This window comes from Hypanus sabinus, chromosome 9 (assembly GCF_030144855.1).
Source record: "Hypanus sabinus isolate sHypSab1 chromosome 9, sHypSab1.hap1, whole genome shotgun sequence".
Lineage (NCBI taxonomy): Eukaryota > Metazoa > Chordata > Chondrichthyes > Myliobatiformes > Dasyatidae > Hypanus > Hypanus sabinus.
The window spans coordinates 23,713,844-23,730,899 of record NC_082714.1 but is presented as its reverse complement, the minus strand read 5'-3'; the positions used below and the strand labels follow the sequence as shown (position 1 = coordinate 23,730,899).

General features: G+C 35.7%; 1 protein-coding gene across 5 annotated transcripts in view; it reads left to right on the top strand.

Moving 5' to 3' along the window:
* Positions 1-17,056, top strand: part of LOC132399183 (bromodomain-containing protein 8-like) — a 65,525-nt gene that overhangs the window by 45,869 nt on the left and 2,600 nt on the right. For 3 of the 5 annotated variants that reach the window (XM_059979289.1, XM_059979288.1, XM_059979285.1), the window contains 8 exons: positions 417-609; positions 1,562-1,608; positions 4,044-4,261; positions 4,913-5,005; positions 7,118-7,186; positions 9,352-9,529; positions 11,796-11,900; positions 13,271-13,315. In XM_059979289.1, coding sequence (XP_059835272.1) covers positions 417-609; positions 1,562-1,608; positions 4,044-4,261; positions 4,913-5,005; positions 7,118-7,186; positions 9,352-9,529; positions 11,796-11,900; positions 13,271-13,315 — 948 coding nt within the window. Of the gene's footprint in view, positions 1-416; positions 610-1,561; positions 1,609-4,043; positions 4,262-4,912; positions 5,006-7,117; positions 7,187-9,351; positions 9,530-11,795; positions 11,901-13,270; positions 13,316-16,725; positions 16,808-17,056 lie in introns of all 5 variants that reach the window. The other 2 variants (XM_059979286.1, XM_059979287.1) reach the window with 2 other exon arrangements.

Here is a 17,056-nt window from a genome sequence, read left to right as displayed (position 1 = left end):
GCTAAGGGTACTCAGTGTGTCAGGGAGAACCTGTGGAGAGAAAAAAAGTGTTAACATTTCAATTCAGTAACTATAATCTGAATCGTTTCTAGAATTGTTACTTTTTATTTCAGATTCTAGCAACTGCAGTATTTTTTTTCTTTAATCTAGGAATAATTTAGTTCAGAAATGAAATAATTTATAACTTGAAGATGATATGATTGTGTCACACTTTTGTCTCCATGCGAGGGCTCATGAGACTTGGAGGAGCAGTCAAAGTCCTCCAGTGTTAAAGTTGAGAATGCTGACTAAAGAGTGGGGCATCAATCAACCTAGTCCAGGATGGTGTTGAGCTGCAAAAAATCTAGCTAGGCCATAGCTTAACTTTGAAATATATATTCTGAAAATCAGAATTTCATTTTTTTCCCTCATTGTAGGTACTTGGAATGGAACATACTTTGCCGAGGAGTGCCATGCGAAGTAAAAGCACATCTGAGGAAACATCACATCCCTTGCCACGGAGCACTGCACGAAGCAAAAGTACCTCTGAGGAAATTGGACACATGTCACCCAGGAGCGTTACACAGTGCAAAAGTACTTCTAGTGAAGTGGGACAATCTGAAATTGTAGGTCAGTGGAATAGGAAGTGAATGGGTCTTGTTTGTAATAAAAGATGGTTAATGAAACACCAACATAATCTAGGACACAGTCATTTTCCTCACAATAACATAAAATGATTTTTGATAAAATTATTTAAGTTTTATTATTTCTCTCCCCTTTGTGAATATCTGTCAACCTTTAGCAATTTGTGTGCACTGACTTTGAATCCTACCTCCTATAGAGGTAACCTTTGCCGGACTACCATCACTCTTACCTTCATCCAACTCTTGTATCGTGCTATATCTGGAACGCTGGACATAAAACACTATGGCACAGTACCTACGATGCTGTACTGACCTTATACAGTTCTCTAAGATCAATCTAACCCTTCCTCCTCCAGAGCCCTCCATTTTGCTATTATCCAAGTGCCTATCTAAGAGTTTCTTAAGTGTCCCGAATGTATCTGCCTTTACTACCACCTCTGGCAGGGTGTTCCATGCACCTTTCACTCTCTAGAAAGCTTAACTCTGACATTCTCCCATAGTTTCCTCCAATTACTTTAAAATGATGTCCCCTCACATTAGCAATATTGTCTGTATAGACAATACTCATTCTTGACATTTGCCTCTTCTCAGCCCAGCCATTTTAATTAAAGACAGTTGTTAATGATTATTCATCTGACTTTTTAAATTTCTGTTATAAAGTATTTTTCCCTCCAGTCACTGTTCAGCAGTACTGCATGATAACATTGATGAATTATCAGGCTGACACACATAAACCTACAAATGGAAACTAATACCCTTCGTTTGTGAAGTACTGTGTATTATGTATTAATTTGAAATCTTTCTTACAGCCTTGAGGTAAAGAATATTCAAGTGGTGATTATATTTTCTGCTAATACTAATTTTATGTGTGATGTTATTAGCTGTTCAGTAATAATATTAACATTAATGTCAGATTGCATTTTGCTTTCCACCTTTAGAAACCACAAAGGATGAGACTGGATTAGTTTTAAAGGGCCAAATCAAGGTACTGACCACCTGATGTTGTTTCTGTTTGCCATGATTGTGGATGTTAATACATCAATAACTTATTTGGTTGTCATTCACTTAGGTTTATACATATTCTGTAGAGAAAAAGTCTTCATTAAATAATCATAATCTTATAAAATCAATAATCTTACAAAATTGCTAAACATAAATGCTATTTTCTTCATCATTGTGTTTCTATTTTGGCGCTCTGCTGGCAAAATATATAACCATATTTCAAAAAATATTGTGGTTTGAATATTTTTTAAAAAATAACATCAAATGGTAAAGGAAACAACCATTTTAAAGCAAAAACAAATAAGAGAAAAATGTGTGAATTATCTTTATAAAAGATCATTGTCAACCTTGATATAATATTTAACCTAGAAGCTTTAACCCATGTCAAAGCTAAAAAGCCTACTTGAGGTTCAAAAACATTCTTCAATTCTGCCTCTACAGCGGCTGCCTCTGTTGCTGCTGGTACTGGAATTCACAACGTTGTAATTTTAACATTTGACTGTTGCTGTGCACTTTGCCAGTCTCTCATATTCTTTATAAGTTTATAAAAGCATCTGAAACTATGCAGCCTCAGCCCAAAAAAGCCCCCGATCCAATTTGCACATTACCTCTGTCCTTGATAGCTTACATTTTCTTTAGTTAAGCAATACCTTGACATTAGTGATGTTGTCTTTTATAATACGTCTCTATGTAGCCTCAGATATTTTTGAAAAGTGATCTATTTGTGTAATCTCTTGCAAATGGAGATATGAAAGGCAAACAATGTTCAAATACTGTTGCGATATATGCTCTGTTTTAAATGTGCTCAACTCTGACTTTATTGTGCTTTCACTTACAAAGCATCAGCTGCATTTTGGTTAAAAGCAACATGAATTCACCCTTGACGATTTCTGTTGTTGCTTGTCGATTCCAAGAAGAGCAATAAGCAAAAATTATTGTAGATTACAAGGGGATCTTGATTACTTTGGGAAGGGAGCTGAGGAGTGGCAAATGGATTTCAACACAGATTGGTGTTAAATTGTGAGGGGAAATCAGTAAGCAAATAATCATCGAGCAAAACAACACAGATACATGCTTTTTGGCCAAATGAGTCCATGCCAACCATAATACCCGCTCTAGCTTTCTGTGTTTAGTCCATATGCTTTTAAGCCCTGCACTCCATATACCAATCCAAGTGCTTCTTAAATTATACTATTACAGCAGCCTCAATCACTTCTGGCAGATCTTGCAGACATTCACCATCCTCTGTGTGAATATGTTGCCTCTTAGTCCCTCTTAACTCTTTCCCCTCTCACCCTACATCTGTACTTCCTGGTTTTAGACTCCCCTACCTTGTAGGAAATAAACTATGCACTTGTAACTGTAAATCCCTGTATTTCATTACACTCTCCAGTACCCTATCATTCACACTATAAGCGCTATGCTGGTTTGACTTTCCAAAATGCATCACCTCACAACTTAGCTGTTGAAATCCATTTGACATTCTTCAGCTACCTTCTCTAAGTGATCAAGATCCCCTTGTAATCTATGATAACCTTCTTCACTTTAAACAGTGCCTTCTAATTTTGTGTTTTCGCAAGCTTTCTGATCAAGCCTTGGGCATTCGCGTTTGAATTAGTTATACGTATAAGTAATGAATAACGAAGTTAACAACACTGACCTCTTTGGCACATCACTTGCCAGTAGTCTCCATTCAGACAAAAAACCTTCAACCACCACCTTCTATTTTGTCAATTCTATCCAGTCAATTTTGAATCCACCAAACCAGCACTTAACTGAATTCCATGAGGCATAACCTTCCAGACCAGAGACACAGAGTATTTAACTCTGTGTATGTTATAGTACACAGTTTTGTGCATAACTCAAAAAAGCATTTCAAGATCAGAGTGGTCCATTTCATTAAAAACCATTTCCCATTTTTCACGTACTTGTGCACTATGGTGTGTTGCTTGCATGGTATATAATGCTGGTATCAGAAAGGTAAAGGAAGCCACAAGTGATTTCCTTCTAGCATTCTAGTGATGTAGAGGTGGAAGTCACAGTAGAAGATAGTTTGCACAACCCAAACTGATCAAAGAGCCCTTCTGTCTGGTAATGCCAAAACCAGTAGCCAGGGTATCCTCTTCCTATTTGTAATGTTAGTGGTTCAAGAGTAATACAAGTAGAATCCTAGAAACATGTTTGTTTTTTTCATCAGTGCTCTATATAAGTTAGTCTTTCTCATGTCTGACTAAAAATCCATCTGTTTACACCATAGATTATTATTGGACTATTTGCCATCGTAATAATCTACAATCTATGGAAAGGGATGGGAATGAGGTTTCTATGATTTACTCTAACTAATATGTTGCTATAGTGTTAAGTATTGAGTTAACAATCATTATCTGATTGACAAGAATGTGTTCTTGTGCTTTACAGCTGCAGGATATGCTTATTCCCAAAGAGGAAGATGGAGCTAGTGAAGCTGCCAGTGTGGATGAGACCAGGGAGGAGGAACCAAATGAGGTTTATATGTCAGAAACAGACAATGAACCGCCTGTCAGTGAGAGCGACGATGGATTCAGCATTCACAATGCACATCTGCAATCATCAGTCCTTGCTGATTCAATACCAAGCAGCCCAGCTTCCTCACAGTTGTAAGTTTACAGACATTTTTCCAATCCTTGAGAAATGTAAGGTACTTGTGCCTGTAACATGATTATATTCATATTTGGTTTAGCACTGCACAATAGAACTTCGGACATCGTTCTAAGTAGTTTCTATTCTTGAAATGATTTTTATCTGCTGGAAAATATGTTGAGTTTACTTATTGCTTTGTATGTGTGAACTTACTATTTGGGGATTTGAATTGTTGCATATTAAGCAAATGCATTTACCACCACTTAGTAATAAATTCTATAATTTTTTCCTGATGTTGCTATCAGGCTAACCATTTCCTGTTTTCCCTCTTTCCCCCCTTTAAATAGTGGAGATGCATTATTACTTTGCAATCTATGAAGAAACTCTTTAGAATCAATTGAATTTTGAAACGTGCAACTTCTGTCTCCAGAGCCACCTCCTTCAAGTTGTAGGATGCTGATCATTCGTCTCTGTCGATTAATTGCCTTTTGATCTCCTTAATTTTTTCCAATACAGGGTATTTTGTGTCAATTCCTTTGAGCTCCTCACTCTTAGTACAGTTCTCCATTATTTCTAGAGTTTTCTTTGCTGTAGGCTAATATAAAAAATAATATGTGTTATTTAGATTATTACTCTCTAATTTTGTTTACCTTGCCCACCATCTCTAGTTCAGTTTGCAGTGAAGACCAGGAGGCCATTCAAGCTCAAAAAATTTGGAAAAAGGCTATTATGCTAGTATGGAGAGCAGCTGCTAATCACAGGTTGGTGTGATTCTGCAATGCTATCACTCTTTAAAAAGAAGAAGTAACACCTAAATTGCAACTGGAAATTGTTCATGATTGAGGTTATGTGCACTTATGTGGTGTCTTTAATGGAGGAAATGGCAATAATTCAGTAGTATATATATATTAACAGGTACCGATAATGGAGACAGCACAGTGCATTAATGGGTGATATTCTGAGCACAGTGGAGTAAAGCATCACCACATTGCGTGAACTCTGAAGGATTCCTATAAACAGATTTGACCTCCTTTCCGTAATGGTGACAAACTTGAGAAAATGCCAGTTTTGCTGCTTTACCAGAACAGCTTGGCTGGGCCCCAAGTATTTTTTCTGGAACACTCTTTCATCGTTGCAGCTGGGCTATTGTTGGGGTAGATTGACTTTCTTGTATGCTGTCCATTCAGCCTTTAATTGAGAACATATAAAGTGAACTTAATGGACTGAGGTTGGGCTTAAGAGGAAGCAGATCAACTTAAAATTTCTCAATAAAAGATGGTAGTAAATCCTTCAACCACAGCATATTGGGCTCTGCCGTCAAAGTGATAGTGTTAAAGGTGCATGCTACTCCCAATATTTGTTAAAGATCAGCTTTATTTGTGCATTGAAACATAAAGTGAAGTGCATTGTTTTATGTCAAATCAGCAAGGATTGTGCAGGGCAGTCCAGAAGTATGACCACACTTCTGGGGCAAACATAATATGCCCATGACTAACTAACCCTAACTGTGAGCCTTTGGAAAGTGGGAGGAAACCAGAGCACCCAGAGGAAACTCACATCATCATAGGGAGAAAGCAAACAGCAGCAGGAGTTGAACCCCGATCTTAAAGCTAGCACTGCAAAGCATTGCACTAACTGCTACACCACTGTGAACAAATGTTCAATTGGCCATCACTCTATCTGATTTGATTTGATGTGATGCGTATCGGGCCTTTCTGGTTGTGAGATTGTTCGACTTGGATTTTCAAAGTTCAAAGCATATATGCACTATACAGCCCTGAGAATCGTCTTCCCATACACAGCCACAAAACGAAAAAGCACCTTGGAGCTCGTTCCAAGAAAATAGTAAACACCCAGTGTGCAAGAAAAAAGAACAAATTGTGCAAATGGCAAAAATAGAGCAAAACACAGAATATTAAAGATCAAACCATGAAGTAATTTAGGCAGTCTAGGAATGTTCAGTTTAATTCAGTTCATTTCAGTTTACCACTGTCATTCATTGATTGTAGGCCACAGAGCTGGTCTACCCCAATCAAAATTGCACAAAATAGCAATAAAAAATGGACAAACCAGAAACACATATAACATGAACCGCAGTGTCCAATCTACAAAGAGCGTTGATTAAACCTTGCCCATGACCCAAGCTTGGCAGCATTGAGCGCAAGAGAGAGAGAGAGCGCGCGGTCAGATGCAGGCAGACTGCAATGAACACCCACTTGCCTTCCGCTCTTGTCCTCATTGACTTCAATATGGGTCAATGACTTAGTCGGCGAGATTGTGGTGAGAAATGGAGTCAATCATAGGCTCGCACACTGCCACCAGGTTTCTTGGCTTCCATGTTGCACACTGCTATAAACCTCACTGAACTCCCTCGGAGACCTCAAGGCACCAGATTGCTCAATCAGCCCGAAAATGCACCATCAAAATGTAAATTACAGGTACCAATAATAGCAGAATCATATTAGAAGGAGGAAGTTGAAAAAAAGTAGTTTTGTGAGCTGTCTGAAGGATGTCACCTTTGTTTGTGTTGTTTGCTGGCACCATTGTATGAAGTTTTTTCTTCAGTTATTGAACCATCAGTGTTTGTGAGAGGATATGCTGGGTCATAATGTTACAACTTGTGGTAGAATACAATCTGCTATTCTCACTACTAACCAGCTTTTGAGTTGCTGGTTTTGTTAGAACTTACATTTAGTGTGATAGATAGTGTCATTTTTCACTATGAGGACAGTACTGGCCATTCCTTCCCAAAGTGGCACAACTTTGGATTAGCAGTGATGCTAATACACTTACAGTTGGCTGCTGATCACAGAATCATGTTGATGTTTTACAACCTTTTTCTACTGTCTCAAAAGTTGCTCTTCTTTTTTCAGATATGCCAATGTATTCCTTCAGCCAGTAACGGATGATATCGCCCCAGGATATCATAGCATTGTACACAGGTCAGATTTTTGAATAAGCAAAGCAAATTCATGATGATTCTGCAGGTTTTCATAAACAGAATTTTGCCCACTAGGGCTCCTGTTAAAATTTGATGGACGACCAAATTGGCTTATTTAATATTTTTGTGGGGGACTAATGTTAATGATGCTGCAGGAGTAACTGTGATTCTAAGTGCTTTTCTGAAAAAATATTTGGATTCTACTGAATGATATGTCTATTGATGATTGAATCTTTATAATGAAAAATTGTAGTTTTAATAATCGTCTTCCTTGTGAAAGGAATCCACGTGACTAAAATGTAGATTGTGATTAAAATATCTTACTAAAATTGTTCTAACATGAACTTACATTGCAGAAAATTATTTAAATTGTATAAGCCATTTCACTGTAAAATAATCAACATTTTAATGAAAGTTAGTGGTTTTGTTATTACTGTTAATTTATTTGAAAAAAAACGTAGGTCTCAAGCTTAGGTTAATTTGGCTCTACTGCAAAGGCATTGGAAAAATAAGTGTACAAATATTGGTCATCTGTAAAATTTATTTTTATACAGTTTTAATTATGCCAATATTAGGGATCATAATTTTAAAGACATACAGTATTTCAAAGTGATCCATTAATTTTGAGTTTTGAGATGTATGTTGAATTGCAGAACACTTTGTACTCTTAGTTATTGTGCACTGGGAAATGCCAAATGAAAGCTTAGATCTTCAAATAAGTGAGCAAGTGATATGGTCAAGTGAAGCTGCAAAATTTAATCTGGATTCAAAAATGTGATGAATTAGTAAAAATATTAGATTCAATTTGTGAAGGTACATCTTGTGAATTTGCTGCTAAAGGAATAATGAATGCTGCACGCAGACTTTTTTCAGTTTAAGCCTTTGAGTCTGAAAATTGTTAACATGGTTAGCAAACATTAAGACAATTCTATCTTTTAGTGTAAATACCTCATCAATTATGAGTGTCAGTTTGGAGATAGTTAATATAGAAAATTATTATTTTAAGATTAGCTTGTTTGAGCAAAGATGACCCCAATCTTGATCTGACAGATCCCTTGTGAAACTAGCCTTTCTAGCCTCGGTCAAGTTGTGTATATAAATCAATTTGTGGACGTAAGCTCCAATAATTCAATGGAAAGACTTACACTACATCATAATCAAAATACTTAATCTGATTCTTAAAATCTAATGTGGGAGTTGATATTTAAAACAAAATGCAATAAGTATTCCACCTGGTAGCATTAGCTTCCCAAATTAAAATAATTCAAGGTTAAATATTTGGATTTGCTTCTCAACTCTATGTTAGTTGCTGTCAGGAATTAAAATACTGTGCAATAAATTAACATGAAGTGGTTTAGGATGGTATATATGTACAAGTATATTTTAAGTTGGTAAATGCAGTTATTAAGGATGTAAGAGAAGGGAGATTTTAGGTAATAGTCATTTTTATAACACCATAAGATATAGGAGTAGAATTAGGCCATTTGACCCAGTGAGGCTACTCTGCCTTTCAGTCATGGCTGATTTACTTTCCCTTTCAACCAATTCTCCTGCCTTCTCCCTGTAATCTTTATTATTCAAGAACCTATCAACCTTCACTTTAAATGTACCCAGTTACTTGGATTCCACAGCTACCCATGGCAATAAATTCCACAGATACACCATCCTCTGGCTAAAGAAATTCCTCCTTTTAAAGGGATGTCCTTCATTTCAAAGACCCTCTGGTGGAGACTTTCACAAATATAACTGGAAACATCTTCTCCAGTCCACGTTATCGAATCCTTTCAATATTTGTATTACGATGACCATGAATATTAAAAGAGATAAAACCAAAGTGGAATTCCAGTAGATGCACTGCTTGACAGTGGTGCATCAGGATGAAGTGAATATAAGGTGCCAATCTGTTAACAATCCAGTTTCATGTATATCAAGATACAACAAAATGAATGTCTATGGGAGCCATAGAAGGTAAACTCTGTACCCCCAGTGAACATAATATAATTACTAGAAATTTCAACATCTTTAATGCACAGGGAAGTTATGTTAATTGTAGTTGTCAAAAAACTAAATGCTATATTACCAGGAAATCATTACACGGGAAGGTGGTAGTGATACAGAAGTTATCTGTACTGACTGTTTGTTGTGTTTCATGTCTTTTTTTTATAGGCCAATGGATTTGTCAACAATAAAGAAAAATATAGAAACTGGTTTAATTCGCACAACAGCAGAGTTTCAGCGGGACATAATGCTGATGTTCCAAAATGCAGTGATGTATAATAGTTCTGACCATGATGTGTATCACATGGCATTAGAAATGCAACGAGATGTCTTAGAACAAATTCAGGTAGAATACTCACAATTTGTAGTATTTCATATAAATAATGAAAATACACAAGTTAGTCCAGACCATTTTTTTTGTAAGATCAAACACAATCCTAAAAAATATGAAGCAGTGTATTTTGAGAGAACCAAAAGGTTAGAATATATAAACTGAATGTCCCACTTGGTGGTGCAATAGTATCAGCGCCGGACTCCTATGCGAAGGTTCCCAAGTTTGAATCCAAGTCGGGTTAAGTGTCGAGATAGCAACTCAGCCTCATAAAAACAAGAAAAAGCTTGCTACGCAAACACCGTCATGACAGTGCCCCAATAACTCCACTGCCGAGTTAAGGGCTATTCTTCTTCTTCTACATAAAATGAATGGCAGGACCCAAGGAAGTACTGGGGAGCTGTTGGAGCTCCAGGTAGGTACATGTCTGTGAATCACTGAAGGGCAGCAGTGCCAGAAGATAAGGTGATGAAGATCATTTCCTTCGTTCTAAGAGGAGGAAAGTTATCGTATGAGAATATATAACATTAGGCCACAGTTGGAGTACAGTGCACAGTAGTAGTCTCCACACCACACAGGAAAGCTTCCATTCACTTTGTGGCGCGTCGCTGTAACCTTCAAAACCATGGCAATTCAAGTTTTCAAGTGCATCTAAATATTTCTCGAGACTTACAAAAGTACCTGTTTCCACCACCCGTCAGACTGCTTTCCAGGTTTCATTTACCTCAGGTGAAAATATTTGTACTCTAATTCTCTCTAATGTCAGGCTGTGCATCTGTAATGCTAGATTGTACATCCCAGAAATTATTTTCTAGGGTGGAGCATTTCACCTACAGAGAGATTCTGGATAGACTGGGATTGTTTTCCTTGCTGTGGAGAAGACCAAGGGGACCTGACTGCTTTGTGCAAAATTCTGGGGGGCATGAATGAGATAAATAGTATGAAACTCATCCCCTTAGCAAAGTGGATTAGGATGATTCAGTGACTCTGTAAGTGTGGTCTCCACAGTATTCTGTCTGTAGATATTTCTTACAATCAGCAGAACTATTGTAGCCTAATGACATGGTAATACCTTTTGTGGCCAGCACTATAACTACTAGATATCGCTTGCTGGAAATGCAGTTGAGAGTAATTTCCTTTCTGATTTGTTAGCAAAAAAATTAGTGAGCTGTCACTGTGATGGTAATTTAGTCAATTTATGCACATGTAATTTAATGTTTTTTGTTCATAAATAATAAATATATATAAAATAATATAAAGTAAAGCAAGCAACAAGTGTATTTTTGACAGATTTGTATATTTCCATAGTTATTGAGTGGTTTTCTTGATTAAATTACTATGAGTATGTTAATAATACACACAAAATGCTGGAGGCACTCAGCAGGTAGCATCTATGGAAATGAATAGATACTCGACGATTTAAACTGAGGAGAAAGGGGGAAGATGGCCGAATAAAAATGTGGAGGGAGGGGAAGGAAGCTAGCTGGAAGGTGATAGGTGAAGTGGGTGAGAAAAGTCAAGGGCTAGAGAAGAAGGAATCTGATAGGAGGGGAAAGTGGACCATAGGAAAAAGAGAAGGAGGGGACCCAGGGGAACTAATAGGCAAGGGAGGAATTTGTTTACCAGGAGGAGAAATCAATATTCATGCCATGGGGTTGAGAGGCTGCCCAGATGCATATGCATATGTTAACAACTTTTACCTGATTTGTTAGTGTGTACCTGGCGTTTTCTACAAAAATTAATGTAGGTCATGAAATCAATCATGTACCCACATCTGTGTATGCAGTAATTTCAGTGGAGTATTGTTCGTATAAGTCAGTTTCATTTTCTATTTTACTTCAGTACAATGAATAATAAATTAGAAGTCACTCCAAAATTTGATTGTGTTCATTAAACAATTTAGTCTGCTTCTGTTAGTCATCTTATTTGACTTTCTTGAGTTCAGTTGAAATATGCTTATTTATCTAGTTTCATAACCACCTACCGTAATCCTTTTCTACATTCTGTAGTCTCCATTTCTATATGAATAAATCTATATATTTTATAAATAATATTAACATAATATATAATTCATAACTTATTCTTCTTTTAAATAGTCCCTTTACAGTAAATTGTGAGCATAGAAAGCTGGGAAATAATTCTGAATGCCCTTTTATAATTTGAGAAAATGATCTAACATGATATAAGAGGAACAGTATAAGTTTAATAAGCCAGTGGTAATATTGATCTTTTTTGGCTTTAGGTCTAGCTTCATCTTTCTCTTTCTTTTCCCCCCTCCCAGCAATTTTTAGCTACTCAATTAATAATGCAGACCTCAGAATCTGGAATCAGTGCTAAGAGCCTACGTGGGCGTGATTCAACACGAAAGCAGGATTCTGCAGAGAAGGTCAGTCAGAAACCATCACTACTATTGTTCTTATTGTGTTGAACCATGAATCCTGTGCTGTTACTTTTTTAAAGAAACAAACTATTGAATAGCAGACATTACAGGATTTGATCTGAATTAAGAAATTTATTGTCATAAATTACCAGTTGTATGCTGAACATCTTATAAAGGTAATCCTTGGAATTGAAGCTTGGATTCATTTTTTCCTTCATGTATGGAGCGGGGAGAGAAGCCACATGTAATATATTATTTCAGTGAATTATTTTAAATTACCCAACACAGTTTGGACATTGGGCATTCCCAATCAAATGCGCCCCTTAATGTTTTATGACTACTTGTTTCCAAATGCTGCAAACCTGTGCAGCTTACAACATACTCCGACATTTAGAGCTGTAGCAGAAGCCACAAAGTATTTGTAGTGAACCTGGATAGTGCATGTTCTCTCAGCCTAATTTTAGAGTTGCTGAACAGTGGTACTAAAGTGGTTATAGATCTCTGAGATCACAGATAATGAATGAATGAACTAATTCTTTATCAATTGGGTAATGTACCAAACTGTTCAATGGTTGGAGCAAACATAGCTGGTAATAATTATTCAGTGTAAGTTCATATTCTAACCTGAAATTTGGCAACACTTCCTGAGAAATTCCTCTCTCCCAATATTAGTTGTTTTGTCCATTTTAAGTTCTGAAGATATGGTACCAACTATAAAATTAATATTATTATTAACAGTTCTTAATGATGAAGAATGGCTTTGTATCCATAATAATGTAATGTTAAAGTAAGTATTTAAAATTACTTCAACAGATTTACTTTTGCTTACCCTTTTGTTACTTTTCCTCCTACGTTCTCCATTTCTCCCTCTCATTTCACTGTTTCTATCTCACCATACATTTACTTTCCCTGACAAACTTGGTTTTCAGCAGCTGAATATTGTTTAGTGCCACATGAATTGCATTTCTAATTTTAATTTACAATTTGTAAGCTAGAGTATTTTCAATAATCTTAGATTCTTCTTACCATAGCCCAAGACCAATCACGGCCGTAGAAAAATTCTAGAATCCTAGCCAGGGGTATAATTGTAGACAAAAATATTATTCTCCGTATAATATGATCAGCTTAACTCCCACTGGGCACAAGTTTTACATGCATTTGGAATGCCCTAACTTTTATTTCTAATGGCCTGAATTTTCCAGCTATAGCTGTAGCCCAGAGATAAACAATTCGGATAAATGGATTACTGACCACAATAAAATTACATTTTAGAAATACAGGTTGATGGCTCCAGGAGAGAGTGTAGCTGGTTTGCTTTCGTGTTTGCTCAGGTTGAATCTGATTTGATGTTTTTTTTCTTGTTTGTCCTTTAACAGGACAGTGTCCCAATGGGCTCTCCTGCCTTCCTTCTCTCTCTCTTTGTAAGTATTCAATGCAGTGTACAGATAAGTCACTTTCAGGAGGTGTCAGAATCTGAAGTGCATGCTTTGCTTGGTGTACTTACCGCAGATTATTTAAGTCAATCAGTGGTAAATACTGATTTACTGGTTTAAGTCCTGACACTTTTGCTGTGCAACATTATTTTGATGAGATCTTTCCAGTTTATTTCATTAGATTCAATAATATCTGATATTTCATTATTATATAAATGTCATATTGATCAACAATTCCAACTGCTTTGCGTGAAGTCAATGCCAGTTCATGGTTGGTTGAGCCAGTAAGCTGATGGTCAGTTAGGTTCTGCTTGGAGGAAGACTTTTCAATTCAATTATGGAAATATACAACTAAAGAGGAACTTCAGCCAGTTCAACATTTGTTTTAATGTATAAAAAATTAATGAATAGGTATTCGTAATCCTGCCTGCCAAGGCTTCAAGATGTGTAAACCAATGAGCCAATATAAGAAAGTGTGTAGATCCACATTTGAGTGCACAGATGTAGCTAATGTAGCCACTTTTTAATACAACAACCTATTGTCTTATAGGAGAGCCTAGTATTTTACAGAGCATTCACTTCAATATTCGTAAAGATTTCTGGATGGGATATCACACCAGCATAATTTTCTTTGCATCATGTTTTGGGGATTTCTCAAATATTAAAATACTAGGTTTTTGGAAAGCTACTCTTGGAACACAGTATAGTTTCAAATGTAGTCAGAAGCTTCAACAGGAGGGAACAATCTAGTCATGTCACTAATGGGTTCTATCAACAATGCAGCATTCTGTCAGACAAACTTTGCTTCTTTATTATGGTTATGACTTTCTATCTTTTTTTAAACATAAATTTGTTAGTGTTTGCTAATATAATAGAGCTATTTCAGTGCATTGGTCAGTTGGTGAATTCATAAAAGGATTTTCATGGAGTCAGAGTCAACAAAATATTAGTAAAGTGAAATGGGTACCAAAATTCACAAAAATGCATAAATGAATATTTCTGCTAGTTTATCTAAAAATGCACCTTTTCTCTTTACTCCTCATAATATTGGTTTAAAAACTTGGATGGATATTTGGCTATAATCTGATCCAGCAAAAAAATCAGTAGTGACGACTGGTTGTGTCTCTGTTCCTCCGACCCTTTAACATTAATGATCTGAATTTGTGTTATATTTATATAGAATCAGTAATTAACTCCTAGTTGCCATGATTCTTCTTTAATTTAGTCATTCCATTGCTACAGGCAAATAAGTGGTTCTTAAGTGATTCTAATTGTGAGTAGTCCTACACTTTTGAATACCATTACACTAAGTCATCATTTTAAGCAAGTTTAGTTATACGTTTCCAAACAAATAGAATTTTGCAGAAGCATCTTAACTACCCAGTCATATTCTAATTCATCTCCAGTTCCCTGCAATGTACCACTTTCCATTTTATCAAGTTAACAAATATTGCAACATAAATACAACACATAGCAATGATCTGAAATCTGCCATTAAAATTAATTTGTTCATATACGTAAAAAGTCCTATAACAGTGGACTGTTTCTCTTAAACATGAGATTCTGCAGATACTGGTAATCCAGAGTAACGCACAGCTTCTTTATTTGTCAGTTATAAGAAATTATAATTCTTGTAATTATTATCTTCCAAAGTGTCTCATAATTTCTATATTGGGGTAGTTTGCAGACAAACCTCACTAGATTTTCAAGTGGGCTCAAATTAGGCTTTAGGACTGACTTAAACTTTTTGAATATGCCATTCATGTACATTGAGATTTTCCTGTGAATGAAATGACAATTGATATTTGTATGTGAATAACAGATATTGAAAAAATACAAAAAGCATTTCGTACTCATTCGGTGTTAATTTTGTCGGAAGTGGAAAAAATTTGAGCATTTTGAACAACTTGTAGTCAGAGGTTAGGAGATGAGACTGATTCAACTGATTAAATATTGCACCAATCAAAGTGCCTTTTGTACAAAGACATTTTGAATGGGGTATATTTTAAATGGGAAAGGTAGAGTGAAATGTAAAGGTAATATAAAAGATTTTATTTATTTTATATCTGTCATTTTCTTTAAAAATCACTCCATGCTAAATGGCATTCTGAATTGGACAACCATTTAGAATGGTTGGTGCTAGTTGATATTGTGAATGTTTGATATTATGAAGTCTGTATGTCCATTATTTTGAGGGAGCTGCTTTAAAACAAATTACTTCCTTAATCCTTTGAGGAACTGAATCAAATACCTTGTGTGGTCATATATGCTACAAAGTTATGGTGAAATAAAGTCTAACTACACATAAAGATTTTAAAGCTTGAAAATTAAGCCAATAAGAATCTTTAAAGATTACCTAATATGTTCTGATGCTGCATTTAAATTATATTGCCACACTTTTAAAGAGCTGACTTTTCATAGTAATATCTTTAAATTATTTTCCATGTTTTGGGCCTAACAAAGACATCTGCTTTTAAAGAAGTCGATGATTCAAAATCCAATTAAATACTTAATAATTAATGTATATCACAAACATCGTTAGATTTGTGTCACTATTTCTTCATTATGCTCTAGCTAAGTAAATATGTCCTAAGTATGAATTATCATGTTCTATATTCTATTTGGAAATACAGTGAACTGGCTTCAATGGTAAACTGATTTCCTAAGCTGTTCCAATCATTTTTCTTAATTATCCACATTTTCCAAGTACATACTTGTGTTTCAGTTTCATTACATCCAATCCATCTTTGCTGATATACACGAGAGTCTTCAGTTAAAAAAGTACAAAGATTTTAATGGAGTGAGTTAGCAAATTTGTTACCCACATTAAGATAATTACTACTTCAAGCAACAAGTAGAATTATATCCTCCCACTTCCTAAATTCTAACTGTAAGAAATTTAAAAAACTTTTAAATAAAAATTGCATTCCAGAAAAATATGTCAAGTGGCAGGAGAATGGAGTTGAGAGGAATAGTAAATCAGCCATGATGGAATGCAGAGCGGACTCAGTTAGCTGAATGGCCAAATTCTGCTCCTACGTTCAATGGTCTAAATGGACAGACGCTGTTCCAGCATTTAGTTCCAAGCACTAATTCATTTTTTTGTCATTTCATCTATACAGAAGGTTCTAAATGGGTATTTTCCTCTAACCTGATTGCAACAATTAACATCTTTGGAGAGGTCGTTAGCAGATGATGATATCACTATACTGGCTGAACTACATGGAAATCTTGGAGTTTTGTGTGTTCTGAATATACTTTTATTTCAGCAACTGCATGTTACCTAAACACACATAAACTTCTATTTTAAGTCAATCAATGGTTTTTTTTAGTTTAACTGAAACTCGTTTTTAAAAACTGTCCTATGTTGACATTTCTAGTTTCCCCATGTATTTCAGCCAGCAACAGCAAGCGCTGTGACCTATCTGATGACAAAATACTGTTAACGATCTCTGCAAAGCAGTTAATTGCTGTTACCAGGTGAGTGGAATGCATTGTTTGAATTTCTTTGCTCAAGTGAAGAAGATGCTAGTCTAGGAGTGTTTTGTATATTAAGGTTCTTGTTCTTTATGGAAATAACATTTTCAAGCAGTTGCTCAATTAATTTTGCTTCCAAATCTGTTAATATGCTGGCATCAATCAGTTCTTTTATTAATTTATTTAAGTATGGCATTCTATAAAGTCCTTACCTTTGTAGCGTGGATGGAGTTTTGTTCTTGTTCATTGTTC